The 18,591-nt window shown below is 47.8% G+C and overlaps 1 protein-coding gene across 4 annotated transcripts in view; it reads left to right on the forward strand.

Moving 5' to 3' along the window:
* Window positions 1-7,440: 7,440 nt before the first annotated feature.
* Window positions 7,441-18,591, forward strand: part of GHRHR (growth hormone releasing hormone receptor) — a 29,428-nt gene continuing 18,277 nt past the window's right edge. For 2 of the 4 annotated variants that reach the window (XM_086398462.1, XM_086398458.1), the window contains exon 1: window positions 7,441-7,570. In XM_086398462.1, the coding sequence (XP_086254588.1) occupies window positions 7,526-7,570 (45 nt within the window). In that variant the 5' untranslated portion in view covers window positions 7,441-7,525. The remainder of the gene's footprint in view (window positions 7,571-18,591) is intronic. The other 2 variants (XM_086398457.1, XM_086398463.1) reach the window with 1 other exon arrangement.

The following is an 18,591-nucleotide window of genomic DNA, read 5'->3' on the forward strand; positions in this document are numbered from 1 at the left end:
GCTGGATATTGTGTCTGCTTGGGGCCTATTGTTAACATCTGGCCCAAGACTGCTCCTCTGGTCCTGGCCCCACCCAGTGCCCTCAGGCCTGACTGCCCCTCTCGCTATTTGGGAGGAAAATATTTGATAAACTTGTTCATCCAGAAGTTGTCCTCTCCCACTAGCATATATGGGAAGGAGCAGGACAATGCTACACCCTGAGGGATAATAATGCACCATTCAGGCCTGGGGAAAAAGCATATGGGGCCAGGCTGCCCCAGACGCCTCATCTTCCAGCCTGTGGGTTCAGGGCTTTAGGTCCTCTTTCTCCCAAGGGTCATCCCCAACTCTGCTCATGTTCTGTCCAGCCCAGCACAGAGGGGAGGCTTTAGGAGAGTAACTGAATTGAAACAGAGCTTCTGAAGCAATCAGAACTCTTGTCTGTTTTGTTCATCAAAATTTAATGAAGAGAGTATATTTCCTGGAATGTTCTATGACTCAGCCTTGGTTCCCCGGCTGCTGAGCATTCAAGCCACTACACACATGAGGTGCTTTGATGGAGGGGGGTGGTTACCTATCACCAACCCCTCTTCCCCCAGCTGCATCCATGCTGAGACCAGATAACAGGCTGCTTCCTCCACTGGGCTCCCCATGGTTCAGGGGAGACCTGCATGGGAAGGTGGCTCAGTTGGCCCGGAAGGCTGTGCCCTCAGCACTTGGCCCAAAAGGAAGCAGGATGTAATTCAGCAGTTACTGAATCCTAGAATATTTATCCCTCCATTAAACTCACAAGAGCAAAAAGTTGTGATTTCACAATTGCCTCATCTGTTCTGAGTCACACCTTTTTGCATGCTTTTCCAAAGTCCTGTACAGGGGACATCAACCAGAGACCTGTGAGTAATGCTCAGGTCAACTCAAAGTTGCCTTTTAGTCACACATATATATGACCTCCTGTATCAGGTCAGTCCTGGGTTTCCAAATATCCAGGAATCTGGGATAGTTGTAAACTCATATGCGCTTCCCTGGTGACTCAGTGGTAAAGAATCCACCTGCAGTGCAGTAGCTGCAGGAAACACAGGCTTGATCCCTGGGTCAGGAAGATCCCACTTGAGAGCATGGCAACCCACTCCAGTATTCTTGCCTGGAGAACCCCATGGACAGACGAGCCTGGCAGGCTATAGTCCATAACGTCACAAAGAGTTGGACACGACTGAAGTGACTGAGCACACACACACACACATAGACTTGTATTTTCCTTTTGATATATCCTTCTCTTCCAGGGTGAAGGGCTCTAGAGAGGTCTATAGGAGAAGAGTTGATCTTTGGATCAAGACTGGGGTTGGTCAACTGGTCAGACATAGATGCTGTGAGACCTCAGTGGGGTTCAGTTCAGTTCAGTTCAGTTCAGTCTCTCAGTCGTGTCCAACTCCTTTCGGCCCCATGAATCACAGCACGCCAGGCCTCCCTGTCCATCACCAACTCCCAGAGTTTACTCAAACTCATGCCCATCAAGTCGGTGATGCCATCCAGCCATCTCATCCTCTGTCGTCCCCTTCTCCTCCTGCCCCCATTCCCTCCCAGCATCAGGGTCTTTTCCAATGAGTCAACTCTTCGCATGAGGTGGCCAAAGTATTGGAGTTTCAGCTTCAGCATCAGTCCTTCCAATGAACACCCAGGGCTGATCTCCTTTAGGATGGACTGGTTGGATCTCCTTGCAGTCCAAGGGACTCTCAAGAGTCTTCTCCAACACCATAGTTCAAAAGCATCAATTCTTCGGCTCTCAGCTTTCTTCACAGTCCAACTCTCACATCCATACATGACCGCTGGAAAAACCATAGCCTTGACTAGACGGACCTTTGTTGGCAAGGTAATGTCTCTGCTTTTGAATATGCTATCTAGGTTGGTCATAACTTTCCTTCCAAGGAGTAAGCATCTTTTAATTTCATGGCTGCAGTCACCATCTGCAGTGATTTTGGAGCCCAGAAAAATAAAGTCTGACACTGTTTCCAAGGTTTCCCCATCTACGTCTCATGAAGTGATGGGACCAGATGTCATGATCTTCGTTTTCTGAATGTTGAGCTTTAAGCCAACTTTTTCACTCTCCACTTTCACTTTCATCAAGAGTCTTTTTAGTTCCTCTTCACTTTCTGCCATAAGGGTGGTGTCATCTGCATGTCTGAGGTTATTGATATTTCTCCTGGCAATCTTGATTCCAGCTTATGCTTCTTCCAACCCAGTGTTTCTCATGATGTACTCTGCATATAAGTTAAATAAGCAGGGTGACAATATACAGCCTTGACGTACTCCTTTTCCTATTTGGAACTAGTCTGTTGTTCCATGTCTAGTTCTAACTGTTGCTTCCTGACCTGCATATAGGTTTCTCAAGAGGCAGGTCAGGTGGTCTGGTATTTCCCATCTCTTTCAGAATTTTTCAGTGGGGTTAGAGACCCATAATTCTCCCTGAACCCAGCATCCTTGTCCATCTCCAAAGCTCATGTGAGCTCCAAAAGGGCCCAAATAAAAGGCTATGGGTGGCTTAGGGAATCCATTTGCCACCTAGCCTCAAGGATATGGTGCCTTTTGGAGATTTGGTAGAAGCAAACAGGGCTCACTCCCTACTGGGGATCCCAGGTTGGCCCTCAGTGTCCTTGCAACCAAAGCCAGGAGCCAGTCTGGAAAAGCACTGGAGGGACTGGTGCCAGGAGCCTCCACCCATAGCGTGGCCCGGCCACGTGCTGAGCCATTAGGATTTTTCCATCACTCCTGGGGGTCACACCTTCACTAGACAGGAGCCTCTCAAGGAAGGAGATAGTGATTAATGTTTTATGGTCGAGCTGCTGGGCACGATGCCTTGTTTTCTTTAGGATTAGAATACAATGAGGACGATGAGTGGAATTTGCTATGATCTGGGGGCCAGGGAGGGGCCAATTCTGGGGGCTGAGGACCCACAGGTGGTGATGTTTACTGTCCTTGGTGCCTCAAAAGGGGAAATTCTGGAAGTAGGAAAGACGAATGAGGCTCTTGCCAACAGGGCCATCATTCCTGGCCCTCAAGAGACAGTTCCCACCAACACCTCAGGCCCTGGTGTGCAGAGAGGCCGCAGGGGAAGGGAGCCCAGAAATTGTAACAAGCGTGTCCTGCTTAGATGACTCTACTTCATTTTAATAAACCATATTCTCAGTATATAGATGTGTGCGTATGCTTCTGTTTTTTCCAGTGTATTGATGAGGAATGGGGTCAGGGCAGAACTGACCTTTGGCCATGTGGGTTAGTATGGCCTCACCAATTCTTTTTTTGTTTGTTTTCAAAAATATTTTTAAGTAACAAATTTTACTTAAATTGAATACTAAATGGCACCAAGTTGAGTACAAGTCAAACATATTACTAATATATATTAAACATGAACTTAGGTTTAATGAATTAGAAATATTCATTTCCTTTTAATTTCTTCCCTATTAAGTTTTTCATTTTTATTTTTTTAATTGAAATATAGTTGATTTACACAATGTTGTGTTAGTTTCAGGTGTATAGCAAAGAGATGCAGTTTTTTATATATATATATATATATATATATATAGGGCTTCCCTGATGGATCAACAGTAAAGAATCCACCTACCAATGCAGGAGACGTGGGTTTGATCCTGGGTTGAGAAGATTCCTGGGAGAATGAAATGGTAACCCACTGCAGTATTGCCTGGAAAATCTCATGGACAGAGGAGCCTGGCAGGCAAAGAGTCGGACATGACTTAGTGATTAAACAACAGCAACATCATATATATGTATATATCCTTTTTCAGAATCTTTTCCCTTATAGATTATCAAAAATACTGAATATAGTTCTCTGTAGGTCCTTGTTGGTTATCTATTATATATATATAGTTGCATGTATGTGTTAATATTAAAAAAAACCTTCATATGTTTTGAGTTCTGCAAGTACCTCCCCCTACCCCTCACCCATAGCTGTCTGGTCTCGGGCTACCCTGGTGCTTCTCTAGTCTCTAGCCTTCCCTAGACCTCTTCGCAGTTCAGCACTTAAAGGGTTACAGTGTCATCAGCAGGATGAAAGACCTCCAAGATCTTGTCCAGCTCAACAGTTGTGGGATGCTTTTGGTAGATAAGTGCCCTTGCCACACGAGACATGTATTTTGCACATCACCTCTAGGTGGGAAAGAGTGCATTTTCTCTCTCTTTCTCTTTAAAGTGAAGTCACTCAGTCGTGCCCGACTCTTTGCGACCCCATAGACTGTAGCCTACCAGGCTCCTCTGTCCATGGGATTTTCCAGGCAATAGTACTGGAGTGGATTGTCATTTCCTTCCCCAGGGGATCTTCCCAACCCAGGGCTTGAACCCGGGTCTCCCGCATTGCAGACAGACACTTTACTGTCTGAGCCATATTTTTTTTTAGAGGTGTCTATCCAGTAAGGTCCAAATTAGAAACCGTGTGTGGTGGAGGAGAACTCATTCCTACAGTACTGTATTTGGATCATCCTCTGATCTGTCCTGAGAACCTGCCAGTGATTCTCATGGAAGAGTCACGGGACAGCTTTGTGTAGGTACACAGACCCAGTGCTCTGCTAGCTCTTGCAGCCTCATCCAGGACCAATCCCTGGCCAAAGGCTAAAGAAACCTCCTCTGCTCATGGTCATGTATCTTAAAAGATGTCCAACACCAGGTGCTATGCTCAATTTACATGAAACCTGCCTGCCCTCCATGGAGAATATGAGCCTGGGAGGGCTGGCCTGGCTGTGCTCAGGAAGGGGCAGCTGGTATACATTTTCAACAAGTACTGCTTGAGCCAATGGAACTACAATTTGGAGGGACAAAAGTATTGTTTTGGGGGAGAAAAATGAAAGAGAGGGAGGGAAAGAGCGGGGAGGGGGTAGAGATTTAGTGAATTCAACCAATGAGATCAGTCCAAAAGAAGAAATCCCAAAGAATTAATAAACATGAAAAAATTCTCAAGGGTGGGAGCTCACCATTGACAGAACTCTCGAACATTCTGAAAAGTGGTTAACATATCCTCGACCCCTTACTTAATGTGGGTTTTATTTTTTATTTTTAAAAAAAACTTAGCTTATATTTTTCAGACTTCCCTGGTGGCTTAGACAGTAAAGAATCTGCCTACAATGCAGGAGACCTGGGTTTGATCCCTGGGTCGGGAAGATCCCCTAGAGAACGGAATGGCTACCCACTCCCGTACTCTTGCCTGGAGAATTTCATAGACAGAGGAGCCTGGTGGGCTACAGTCCATGGGGCCACAAACAGTCGGACATGACTGAGTGATTTTCACTCACTTATATTTTCCAGAATGCAATTTAGATAACCTATGCCTCTAAGGAACTAAAAAAAAAAAACCAACCAAACAACCTAAACCCATAAAACCAATAAAGTTAGTCATAATCACGTAGACATTGACAGCTGTGGGCTATGCCCAGGTCATGCTAGGTGTCAATATACTTTGGTGGCTGTGGGTGTGGTGAAGAGTGATGGCCATAAAGCAGGAATCAGTGATGCCCGAGGTGACAGTGGAACCTCCTATAGCATCTGCTTGCCACTGAATTGATGTGAACATCTCACACATTTGGGGTGATTTGTCTGAATTCCAAGGAGACTTTAAATCGCCGAGCTTGAGTTTTTGAACACAATGAAGGCACATTACCCAGACCACAGAGCAGACTGGCATGTGCTGAGTTCCAGGTAGTCCGTGTGGTACTGCCTTCTGGGAAAAGCAAGCTCCTGGGAGCCTGGTAGAGACCAGACTCCTTCCTTGCCTCGCCAAGTCAGATCTTCTTGCTTGGGCACATTACACATAACGTGGTGGTGTTTTTACCTTTTTGGCCAGTGAGAAATGCATAATAAATTATACATTTGATAAAAATGCTGGCAACCTCTATTTTCACATACCACGCTTCCTCAGCTGACATTCCTGTGAATCAGCACTGGGAGGTGAGTTCCATGCTCAACAAGGATGGAGCTAGTTTTGTGTCTTAGGTCAAATCATTGACCTAGGCCGGTTTGGGAGGCAACCTCTCCCACAGTCCAGGGGCACATGGCCCCTCGCTGTCTATAGCCTCTGGCAGGTGTGAGCCGACAAGCATACACCTGCAATTTTGAAAGAAGTATTTGTGAGCTCCGGTTCTAGCACACTGTGTGTTCACCCATATTTCCAGGTCTTAGCAGCAAAGACAGGGACACGGGCATTTACCAGTCCCCTGTACACTCAGATCTCTCTGTCCCCTGCCTGTTTGCCTCTCTCTCTCTCCCCACTGCCTCGCTGCTCTGTATCTGCTCCACACCCTGCAAGAGGATTCCTGGGCTCTGTGGAGAGGATGACTCTGTTAAACTGTTCGTGAAGTTCCAGGATTAGCTGATGTGTCCGGGTTGTGACTGATGAGCCGGCAGCACCTTCCATCCGAGACGAACTCCAAGAATTTCCACTGCTGGCACTGCTGACCTCCCGCTCTGGGAGGAGCCGCTGCATCTGCCTCCAGGAATGTGGGGCCTCGAGACACCAAGCCTAGGAATGTTTCCATTGGGCCCAAATCTTCAGTTCCAGAAAATTCTGAGGGCTCCCAGCTCCCTGCTCACTTTTCTTTCCCTCTTTCTTCCCGTGAAGCTGCCTCAAGCTGGAGGGAAAATTCTGGAGAATTAGCTTTGAGACAAAGCTTGGCAGCCATGGGATTTTACTGACAGGTGCCATTCCTGTGGCCAGACCTGGCCTGAGTGAATGGTGTGGGCGGTTCTCCTGTCCTCTGTGGTTGCCTCAGCTCTTGACCGGTTTTCCCAGGGGCTGAGGTAATTTTGAAAAGCACATCGCCCTCTGGGAAACTCATTGTAGTAGAGATTCTGACAAGTCCTGCAATAAAGAACTTGTTGAAGCCAGTGTTCACCAAACTTATTTTTGTCCATAGAACTCTCTTTTGAAAGCAATTTGATGACTGTTTTGGACAACTGATCTTCCACAGAGCACATATTGTCACTGTAGCCTGGGCGTCGTCTCTGAGGGCTCCTCAGCTTTCAGATTCCCCTATTTAAAACCTCAGGGCTGGGGGTGTGCTTATTCTATGAGAACCTCTCCTGAGGGCAGGTGCAAGGGGACAGGGTGAAAGAGAGACAAGTGTTGAGTTCAGGGTGAGGGTACTGGGGCCCCTGGGGAAGGGGGAAGCAGGTAAGTGTGTGTGTGTGCACGAGAGAGACTGAGAAGGAGGGGGTAGGGGAGAGACTCGGAAAGAGAGAAAAATAACCAGTTATCAGAAGACACAGATTACAAAGGTTGAGAGACACAGAGAGAGAGAGAGAGAGAGAGAGAGAGAGAGAGAGGGAGAGGCTAGGGGTTGGGGGTGGGCTGCTTACAGTCTGCCTGAAGGATGGGGAGGACCTTCCTCAGGGCCCGTCACTGATTAATCCCCATCCGGCCTGTCCAGGGGGGCTTGTACTGTGGCCAGTAGCAGGCGCCTGATGTACACAGTGAAGGCTTCCTGGAAAAGAGCCTTCATGAATCATTGACTGGCCTTCATTGTGCTGGAACCAGAGGAGTCTCGTGTCCATGCCAGTCTCCCCAGGCTGTGGGCAAAGGTGGTGTGGGCTGGTGGTAAGTCCGAGCTGAACCCCATCTCATACAGAGCCTTGGAAACAGGCTGACCCAGGGCCACCAGGACGTGCTGGGCACACCGGGGCTCCCTTGCCACCAGAGCAGTGGACGTGGGCTAGGAGTCCGGGCCCAGGGTTCTGGGCTTGCCTCTGACACCCACTTCCCATGAAAGCTTGGCTTTGTTCCTTCTCTCTGGGCCTTGATTTCCCCAACTGTACAAGGAGGATTGAATTTGAGAGTTCAGGAAACCCCTCTTGGATCTAGGATTTTCTCAAAGGCTTTTCCAAATCACATGCCGGAAGGCCTCTCCCCAAGTGTGGGCCTGGGAGGGGTCTTTGTATTCAGACCCCAGCTCAGCTAAGACCCTCTGGGCTCTGCACTTGCTATGGGGGATGGGCAGAGGGATGGAGGCCTTGGTTCCATCCTGGAAGCTCCAGGATGCTTTGGGAGACCCGATTATCCCACACGGCCAGGACAGGGTCCGTCCAGCTCTAGAAGGTGCAGGACTGCACTATGCTCCTTCTTCCCAGTTGCCTGAGCCTCTCCTGGGCTGGGGCACCTGGGCACCCCTCCCCCAAATCAGTTTGGCAACAGCATGGAGGTGAGGGGAAGGTGGGTCATGGTGGGCTTTCACAGAGGCTGGCCACGGGCACCATCGTGCCCACCCCTCTCGGCCGTGATGCAGGTGCTGGAGACCCAGACCCAACCCCCTGCCGAGGGAGGGGGGGCTGTGCAGCACCCACAGACCTGGCCTTTATTCCGCACATGCTGGGGCTTCTGAGGGTGGAAGCACCACCCTGCACCTCAGCCCAGCTCTTGAGGAAGCCAGATAGGTCCCTGCCCAGGGCTGAGCAAGGGGACTATTTCTCAGCCCCAATCTCATGCTCACGTGGTCCTACCCCCTCCCCCTGATGGCTGCTAATCCCTTGTGGGCTCTACAAGGCAGGTTCTGGGGTGTAATAGATTGAGGAAGGAGTCGAGAAGGGGGTGGGTAGGGTTCCTTAGCAGGTCAGGCTGGAAGTAGAAGCTGCCTGTTCTCTTGGGTGTCCTGGGACAGCCGTGTCTGCATGTGGGGACCATGGAGACTGTGGGAGCAAGCTGTGATGATGCGATGTGTGATAATGCTAGGAAGCTGAGAAGAGTCGGGGATGACAGATAGTTGACCAAATCCCCCATATCTACACTCCTGCCCTCATTAAAGAGCTGGAAAAACTGAAGCCAGAGACAAAGGCTTTTCCCTCACTCACCTGGGGGCTCCGTCCTCACTTGGACTGGAGCTCTTTCTGCTGCCTGAGCCTTCCTTAGCTCTCATCTCTGGCTGCTTTTCACTGAGGTCATTTCTTGTCTCTGCCTTGCCCTGTCCCCGTGGGGCAGCCCCGATCCATTTCTGGGAAGGCCTTTACAGCCTCCAGAATCGCTCCGAACACAATGGGTACCTGGGCATGGTTGTCAGACTCACCTGGCTCCCTGCTCTCAGCTCACTCAGCCTGCCCACCTGTGCACCTCCACTGGTCACGGAGAGAGGGAAATGTTTATCGAACCAAAGAGAATAGAGGAAAGGGGTGTCCAGGGGTGTCCGGGGCTGCAGGCCTTGCAGGTTGGACCTAACAAGGAGGCTGGAGGTGCTATTTCTCTAGGCACTTAGTGAAGGGACCACAGGATAGGCAGGGAAGCTGCGGAGGAGGCTGGCTGGGGCTCTCGGAGCCTGTTCCTTTGGTTCCAGGAGCTTTGTTCCTGGGAATTTCAGGATGATCTGGGCTTTGGAGATGGAGGATCAGAAGGGAGGCTAGAGCCCTCAGAGTGGTCCATGAAGGGGCAAAGGGGAATCTCATCTACAATGTCCTGCTGTGTGTTTGGAGAAGGCAATGGCACCCCACTCCAGTACTCTTGCCTGGAAAATCCCATGGATGGAGGAGCCTGGTGGGCTGCGGTCCATGGGGTCGCTAAGAGTCAGACACGACTGAGCGACTTCACTTTCACTGTTCACTTTCATGCATTGGAGGAGGAAATGGCAACCCACTCCAGTGTTCTTGCCTGGAGAATCCCAGGGACGGGGGAGCCTGGTGGGCTGCCGTCTGTGGGGTCGAACAGAGTCGGACATGACTGAAGCGACTCAGCAGCAGTGTGTTTGCTCTGTGCAAGATTTCTCATCCATATTGCTTTGCTTGATACTCATAAATGAGCTGAGATTTAGGGATTCACTCTTTCATTTAATGGAGAAATGTTTCTGGAGATACTATTACTTGTCAAGCACTGTTCTGCGTATCAAGTATTGAACAAAGCAGACATGCTTATATTTTAAAAATGAAGAAACTATAAGTCAGAGAGGTTAGGCAACCAGTTCAAAGTTGCACAGCCAGCAAGGGCAGAGCCAGGATTCAGAGCCATGGTCGGGGCCCAAGTTCTTTCCATTTCTCTGTACTGGTAGGAAGCACGGAGTAGAAAGGCAGTGCAGTGAGGAGGGGAGAACCTCAAACTGCCTTGCTGTGTGAGTGAAGACGGGTCACTTCCCCTCCGCTCCCAACTTTGAGGGACCTGACCAAGCCATCTGGAATTGCTCCTGGGAGGCAACAACAGAAATTAACATTTTAAATGGGGACAACTACCAGTTTTTGAGCAAGTTCTATGCATCAGGTCCTGCAACCTTCATGGGAGTCCCTGTAGGTTCCTGAGCAGGGGGAGGGGCACAATTGAACATCCCTGAACACAGCTTGCCCCGGGCCCCTCCCAGTGCTCCAGGACCTCTGGTCCTCAGAGGACGCAGTTAAGGCTTTGGACAAACAGAAGTTACGGGCAGGGACACGGGGACATATGGTTTATAAATAAAGGGGTTGAGTGGGGCCAGGCTGGTTGCTTTGGAGAGAGTGAGGACCACACTGCAGGGAGAAGCCAAGAGAAGGCGTCAGAGGGAAGCCAGACCTTCCTTCACTCACTGCCCCTCCCAACCCAGGGTAGGCAGCTCTGGTCCAGCCCTCAGGTCCTTGAAGTGGGGACCAAGGAGGTTTCCTCCCCTAATCTTCTTGGCTCGGCGTGTCAACCTTGACTGCACCAGTTGCCCTGCTTGCACATGAAAGCTGGGTGCCCAGAGAAGATGAGTGTGGGCTGTTGGGTAGGCAGAGAGGAGGTGGGAAGGGAGGTGGAAAGATGGGGAGGGAGGGGAGGATTTTACCAGGGGAAGGGAAGAACAGGTGGGGACATCGATATCTCACGTGGAACATATCTCTCCTTGTACATTTTAACTTTTAAAAGTTACATTAAAAATAAGATACTTATAAATAATATATGTAGCTTGGTAGAGGGTTTTAGGTCACAGGCTCTGGAATCAGACTGCCTGGATTAGAATCCAGGATCTCATATCAGTTATACGATCTCCAGCAAATCACTGGTGCCTCTGTTTCTTCATCTGTAAAATAGGCACCCACCTCACAGAGCTGTTGTGAGGATATAATGAGCTCATGGATATAATGAGTTTATTAAAGGGTCTGGCACATGGTAAATTTGATATGTGAAAGTCGCTCTGTTGTGTCCAACAGTTAGTGATCCCATGGACTATAGCCTTCCAGGCTCCTCTGTCCTTGGAATTCTTCAGGCAAGAATACTGGAGTGAGTAGCCTTTCCCTTCGCCAGGGGATCTTCCCAACCCTGGGATCGATCTCAGGTCTCCTGCATTGTGGGTGGATTCTTTACTGTCTGAGCCATTAGGGAAGGCCAAATTGATAAAAATAGTCATTATTGTAGAGGTAAAATATAAAGTTTAATAATATAATACATATAAAGAACATAATGTAATAAAGTTTAATCATATAATAAACACCCATGGCCCATCAATCATCTCCCCAGTTAGAACATTTCCAGTAATTCACACCTAGTTATGTGTCCGCTACTCTCTGAAGACCCCTTGGAGGTATATACTATCTTGAATTTCGTGTTTATCATTCCTTTTCTTAAAAAAAGGGTTTTATTATACTTGCAAGCCTAAGTGTCTAATCGATCTATTGCTTACTACTCTTCTTTTTGAGCTTTATGGAGATGGTGGCACACTGTAGATTGGAGAAGGAAATGGCAACCCACTCCAGCCTTCTTGCCTGGAGAATCCCAGGGACGGAGAAGCCTGGTGGGCTGCCATCTCTGGGGTCGCACAGAGTCGGACACGACTGAAGCGACTTAGCAGCAGCAGCAGCGCACTGTAGATAGCTTTCCAGGATGCTCCCTCCATCTTTTGTTTCTGAGATCCATCCATATTGTCACCTGCAGCAGGAATTCACTTATTGGGAAGAACCTGCCACCCCTGGTCTCTCCGGCCACTCCTGCCCTCTCCTGACCACTGGCCATGGAGAGCCTTATGCAACACAAAGCCCACCATCAGTGGGGCTTCAGGCCTGGACCCCCACCCTGCAGCTCTCCACTGGCTTTCAGCCCCCAGCCCTGGCATCCCAGTACGATCTCTGGATACAGGGCCACATTTCAGGGGCACTGCCCCTTGTCCTGTGGTTCGGGGGGGAGTGGCTGGCCGCATGGCACTCTAGCTCTTCTTTTGACCAGCTGTGTGACCCTGGGTAGCTCTCCTGCCCTCTCTGGGCCATGATCTCCCTACTGTGAGGAGAGTGAGTGAAGGGGTCCATCCCTCCTCGGCCATGGAGTCCTTTGTCTTCTGCAGGGGATACCTTGCCCCATCCAGAAAGTCTGGTGTGCGGGTGCAGGGAAGGACGGCGTGGGGGTGCACTTCATTTTCGCCTCTCAGTGGCTGGTGGGCGCCTTTCCTTGGTGATGATCCCGGAGCTCTAGGGACTCTGCTCCCAGCGCCTTTGTTGTTGATGAGTCACTAAGTTGTGCCTGACTCTTTTGCAACCCCGTGGACTGTAACCCACCAGGCTCCCTTGTCCATGGGATGGATTTCCCCAGCAAGAGGACTGGAGTGGGCTGCTCTTCTCTTCTCCAGGGGATCTTCCAGCACCTTTAGTTAGTGGGTAATAGCCTCTTCAACACCAAAATAAGCATGTGAAACGTTGAGTCCGAATCTTTCCGTGAATGACAGCACGCAGCTTGGGCCCCAGACAGCTCCTGGGGCTGGGAACCTGGAGACCTGGATCCCAGTCCCAACTCAGAGAACACTTTCCCAGGTGACCTCGGGTACCTCGGTTTCTCCTTCTGCAAAATAGGGACAATTATCCACACTGGGCATGTGCCAGGGACGGTTGGGCCTGTACCTCCCACATGTAGCGCCTCTCGTCAGGCCTGGCTGGAGAAAGCCTGCTCTGGGAGGAGGGCAAAGTCTGCGGGAAGTTTAAAGTTTATCAAGAAATGAGTTATCCATACACAAATCAAAGCGCGCACCTTCTTCAGTTAGAGAACAAAGTGTCGCATTGTCTAGGTGCTGCCTGGCTGAGGGCCGGTGCGCCTCCCCCACCCTGCCACTCCCCTTGTCCCACCCTGCCCCACCCCCATTTAGCAGGTGCTCCTGCGGGGCCGTAATTTCTGCTCAGGGGAAAAATCACGTTGGGACTCTGAGATTGACCTGAAAACCTGAGAAGAGAAACGGATTTGCCTTCAGAGCCCAGAGGCTCTGGTCCTCCTCCTGATCCTGATCCTGGATGGAGACTGAGCCCTGACCCAGCCCCAGCCTGAGCCCTAACCTTGACCCCAGTCTGAGCTCAGAACCTGATCCAACTCTGACCCCAAAGGGATCACAGACTGAACTATGACTCCGGACAGAGACTGAGCCCTGACCCCAGCTTCATGCAAAGCTGGGTCATAGGCACATGTGAGTGGTCATGGCTTCAGGCAGCCGGAGCTCTAGAGCCTCAGCTAAGTGATTCCCTCTCAGAGGGCCAAGGATGGGGCTTCTCTCCATAGGGATCCACGCTGAGGCCCCAGGACTCCAGCTCCTGTGCTAGCCTGTTCCTGCCCCTGAAGGAAGGACAGAGTCATGGAACAGGAAGAGGTGCTAAAACTCAGCCAGGGACAGGGCTCGCTCCAGCCTTGCTCTGGCCAAGTACCCTCTGTCTGCAGCCCACTCGAGGAAAGCAGATCAGGGCCAAATATCCAGAAAGAGCTGCATCCTGAGGCCTGTCCATCAGCTATAAGACCCCAGCCCCAGCTATGCACATGCCTGGAGCCATTTTGAGGCAAGGGCTACTTTCTAGCCTGGCCCCTCCCACTGACATCAGGAAAAGGCAGCAGTTACTCAGCATCACCACCAGGGGGCAACAGACATAGGTGGGACTGAAAAGCCTGTGCGGCCAAGTGCCTTGGGGCTTTTGCTGTGGGTTGGAGGGATTCTCAGGGAGAAACCTGATAGTCCATTAAAAAAAACCCCACCTGCTTGTAGCGAGGACAGACTCTACCCTGACATCTACAATACCCACTGGTGACAAGGAAAACTAAACACTAGCTATTGTGATCTTAATTTTAATTTTACAAGTAGTACACAAATACATTTTCTTAAACATTGGAATACTGGAGCAAAAGCAACTATTCCATTCCCTACAGTCTATACCTTGCCCCTTTCCTTTTTCTCCATTTTTACAATTTTGGTGTGTGAGCTTCCAGACATTAAAAAATGTGTATGTATATGTATATCTATATATGTTTATGTGCTTAATCGCTCAGTTGTGTCTGACTCTTTGCGAATCTGTAGATTGTAGCCTGCCAGGTTCCTCTGTCCATGGGGATTCTCCAGGCAAGAATAGTGGAGTGGGTTGCCATGGCCTCCTCTAGGGGATCTTCCTAACCCAGGGATGGAACCCAGGTATCCCACATTGCAGGAGGATTCTTTACCATATGAGCCGTCAGGGAAGCCCCAAAGGGAATTCCCCTAACATGATAAAGGCCATATATGAAACCCACAGTGAATATCATACTCAATAATGAAAGACTGAAAGTTTTTCCTTAAGAGGAGGAACAAGACAGGATGTCTGCTTTTGCCACTTCTAGTCAGTGTGAACTAGAAGTTCCAGCCAGAATAATTAGGCCAGAAAGAAATAAAGGGCACCTAAATTGGAAAGGAAAAAATAAAATTACCTCTGTTCACAGATGACACAATTAGGTGCCCTTTATTTCTTTTTCTGGCCTAATTATTCTGGCTAGAACTTCTGGTATTACGCATCTACTTCTGCTTTATTGACTACACCAAAGCCTTTGACTGTGTGGACCACAACAAACTGTGGAAAATTCTTAAAGAGATGGGAATACCAGACCACCTGATCTGCCTCCTGAGAAATCTGTATGCAGGTCAGGAAGCAACAGTTAGAACTGGACTGGTTCCAAATTGGGAAAGGAGTATGTCAAGGTTGTATATTGTCACCCTGCTTATTTAACTTATATGCAGAGTACATCACGCAAAATTCCGGGCTGGATGAAACACAAGCTAAAATCATGATTGCCGGAGAAATATCAATAGCCTCAGATATGCAGATGACACCACCCTTACGGTAGAAAGGGAAGAGGAGCTAAAGAGCCTCTTGATGGAAGTGAAAGAAGAGAGTGAAAAAGCTGGCTTAAAGCTCAACATTCAGAAAACTAAGATCATGGCATCTGGTCCCATCACTTTATGGTAAATAGATGTGGAAACAATGGAAACAGTGAGAGACTTTATTTTCTTGGGCTCCAGAATAACTGCAGATGATGACTACAGCCATGAAATTAAAAGATGCTTGCTCCTTGGAAGAAAAGCTATGACAAACCTAGACAGCATATTAAAATGCAGAGACATTACTTTGTCAATAAAGGTCTGTCTAGCCAAAGCTGTGGTTTTTCCAGTGGTCATGTATGGATGTGAGTGTTGGACCACTGGTGCTTTTGAGCTGTGGTGTTGGAGAAGACTCTTGAGAGGCCCTTGGACTGCAAGGAGATCCAACCAGTCCATCCTAAAGGAAATCAGTCCTGAATATTCGTTGAAAGGACTGATGCTTAAGGTGAAGCTCCAATACTTTGGCCACCTGATGCAAAGAGTTGATTCATTAGAAAAGACCCTGATGCTGGGAAAGATTGAAGGTAGGAGGACATGGGGATGACAGAAGATGAGATGGTTGGATAGCATTACTGACTCGACGGATGGGTCTGAGCAAGCTCCAGGAGTTGGTGATGGACAGGGAAGTCTGGCATGCTGCAGTCCATGCGGTCCGAAGAGTCAGACACGACTGAGAAACTGAACTGAAATCACTTTCTATTACTCTGCCTTATAGGGAAGCAGAAGTTCCTCAAGTATGTATTTTTGAAGTCTTTCCCTGTTGATACAAATAGAATTAGTTTACCCTTTCAATTCTTTATACTAGTCTGCTGTGTGAATATACACATTTTATTTAGCTATTTCATTATCGTTGGACTTCCGTGTTGTTTTCTGGGTTTTACTGCATATTACAAATGATACTGGGCTTCCCTGGTAGCTCAGTGGTAAATAATCTGCCTGCAATGCAGGAGACTCGGGTTCAATCCCTGCGTGGGACAGATCCCCTGGAGAAGGAAATGGCACCCATGCCAGTATTCTTGCTTGCAAAATCCCATGGACAGAGGAGCCTGGCGAGCTACAGTCCATGGGTTGCAAAAGAGTTGGACATGACTTAATGACTAAATAGCAACAACACAAATAATTCTGCCCTCTAGAACAAATATCCAGGAATAGAACTTCTGGTTTATAGGGTAGGTTCATTCATAGATATAAAAGATTATATCATACTGTCTTTTCAAAGTGTGTGTACCAATGTTCACTCTCATCTGTACAATATGGAAGTACCACTTCCCCAAATAATTCTAAACATCATATTGTCAGACATAAAATTTTAAGCAATGTTATAAGTAAAAAAGAGTAACTCATTATTTTAATTTTCATTTTCTTGACTATTAGTGATGCTGAGAATTTCTTCATCTGTTCATTGCTCCCATTTTACTTATTTTCTGAATTGCTGTTTATATCCTTTGCTCATTTTTCTATTGGGTTATTTTCCTCTTATTATTAATTTTTAGGTATTTTAAAATAAAGTTTTAATACTATATCTTTATCATTGTTGGTCACAAATATTTCTGCCAGTCTGTAGTTTGCTTGTAGTTTTATTTATGGGGTTCTTTCTTGAACATCAGATCAGATCAGTCGCTCAGTCGTGCCCAACTCTTTGCGACCCCATAAATCGCAGCATGCCAGGCCTCCCTGTCCATCACCAACTCTTGGAGTTCACTGAGACTCACGTCCATCAAGTCAGTGATGCCGTCCAGCCATCTCATCCTCTGTCGTCCCCTTCTCCTCCTGCCCCCAATCCCTCCCAGCATCAGAGTCTTTGTCAATGAGTCAACTCTTCGCATGAGGTGGCCAAAGTACTGGAGTTTCAGCTTTAGCATCAGTCCTTCCAAAGAACCCCCAGGGCTGATCTCCTTCAGAATGGACTGGTTGGATCTCCTTGCAGTCCAAGGGACTCTCAAGAGTCTTCTCCAACACCACAGTTCAAAAGCATCAATTCTTCCGTGCTCAGCCTTCTTCACAGTCCAACTCTCACATCCATACATGACCGCTGGAAAAACCATAGCCTTGACTAGACGGACCTTTGTTGGCAAAGTAATGTCTCTGCTTTTGAATATGCTATCTAGGTTGGTCATAACTTTCCTTCCAAGGAGTAAGCGTCTTTTAATTTCATGGCTTCAGTCACCATCTGCAGTGATTTTGGAGCCCAGAAAAATAAAGTCTGACACTGTTTCCACTGTTTCCCCATCTATTTCCCATGAAGTGGTGGGACCAGATGCCATGATCTTCGTTTTCTGAATGTTGAGCTTTAAGTCAACTTTTTCACTCTCCACTTTCACTGTCATCAAGAGGCTTTTGAGTTCCTCTTCACTTTCTGCCATAAGGGTGGTGTCATCTGCATATCTGAGGTTATTGATATTTCTCCCAGCAATCTTGATTCCAGCTTGTGCTTCATCCAGTCCAGCGTTTCTCATGATGTACTCTGCATATTCATTAAATAAGCAGGGTGACAATATACAGCCTTGACGTACTCCTTTTCCTATTTGGAACCAGTCTGTTGTTCCATGCCCAGTTCTAACTGTTGCTTCCTGACCTGCATACAAATTTCTCAAGAGGCAGATCAGGTGGTCTGGTATTCCCATCTCTTGAAGAATTTTCCACAGTTTATTGTGATCCACACAGTCAAAGGCTTTGGCATAGTCAATAAAGCAGAAATAGATGTTTTTCTGGAACTCTATATATTTATTAATGCCAATGTGCTCAAACTTACTACTCTTTTCTTTAAGATTTCTTTTTATGTAAAAAAAGTTTCCCTTCTTCTGAGGTTGTAAAAACAAATTTGCATTTTTGGAAAAAATCTTACTGCTTTATAGTTGGGACTTTAAGCCTTTTAGAATGTGTATTTCATAAATGTGAGCTAAAGAGCTAATCTTATATTTTCCATCCAAAGAATTGATTATTCTAACTTTCTTTGCTGAGAGTCCAGCTTCGTAACATGTTCTCTGTGATTTATGCTCTGTATGAGGTTCTCTGTAGGCCTTTCCTTTTCTTATTCCAGAAACCCAACAAGGAAGGTATCATGCCTGTTTTTCAATGAAAAACTGAGGTTCAGAAAGGTTAAATAACTTGCCCAAGGTCACACACGCTGTGTGTGTGAGAGAGACCTGTTTAAATCTGCCCTTGAACTCCAAGTGGTAGAGTCAAACTCTGAACCCTGAGCAGATACAGAAATAGCTGGAGACGGAAGTACAATGACCCTGGCCCGTTCAGAAGGGACAGTGGGCCTAGGGGAAACTTGAGGAACACAGACAATTAAATCAGAGTCTCTCAACCTTAATTCTATTGACCTTTAGAGTGGACAGTTCTTTAGGTGGTTGTGGGGGGCCATCCTGTGCGTGGTAGGATTTTAACAGCATCCCAGTTTTTATGGCTTTTATCTCTTACATAACATTAGTACCTTGCCACATCTCCTCCCTGCCCCTGACTGCTGGCTGTGACACTGAAAACTGTCTCTAGGCATTGACAAATAGATAATAATCAGTAGTAGCATTAATATCAGTTATTAACCCTC

Source organism: Bos grunniens, chromosome 4 (assembly GCF_055505025.1).
Source record: "Bos grunniens cultivar Pamir isolate PY7600 chromosome 4, Bosgru_T2T1.0, whole genome shotgun sequence".
Taxonomy (NCBI): Eukaryota; Metazoa; Chordata; class Mammalia; order Artiodactyla; family Bovidae; genus Bos; species Bos grunniens.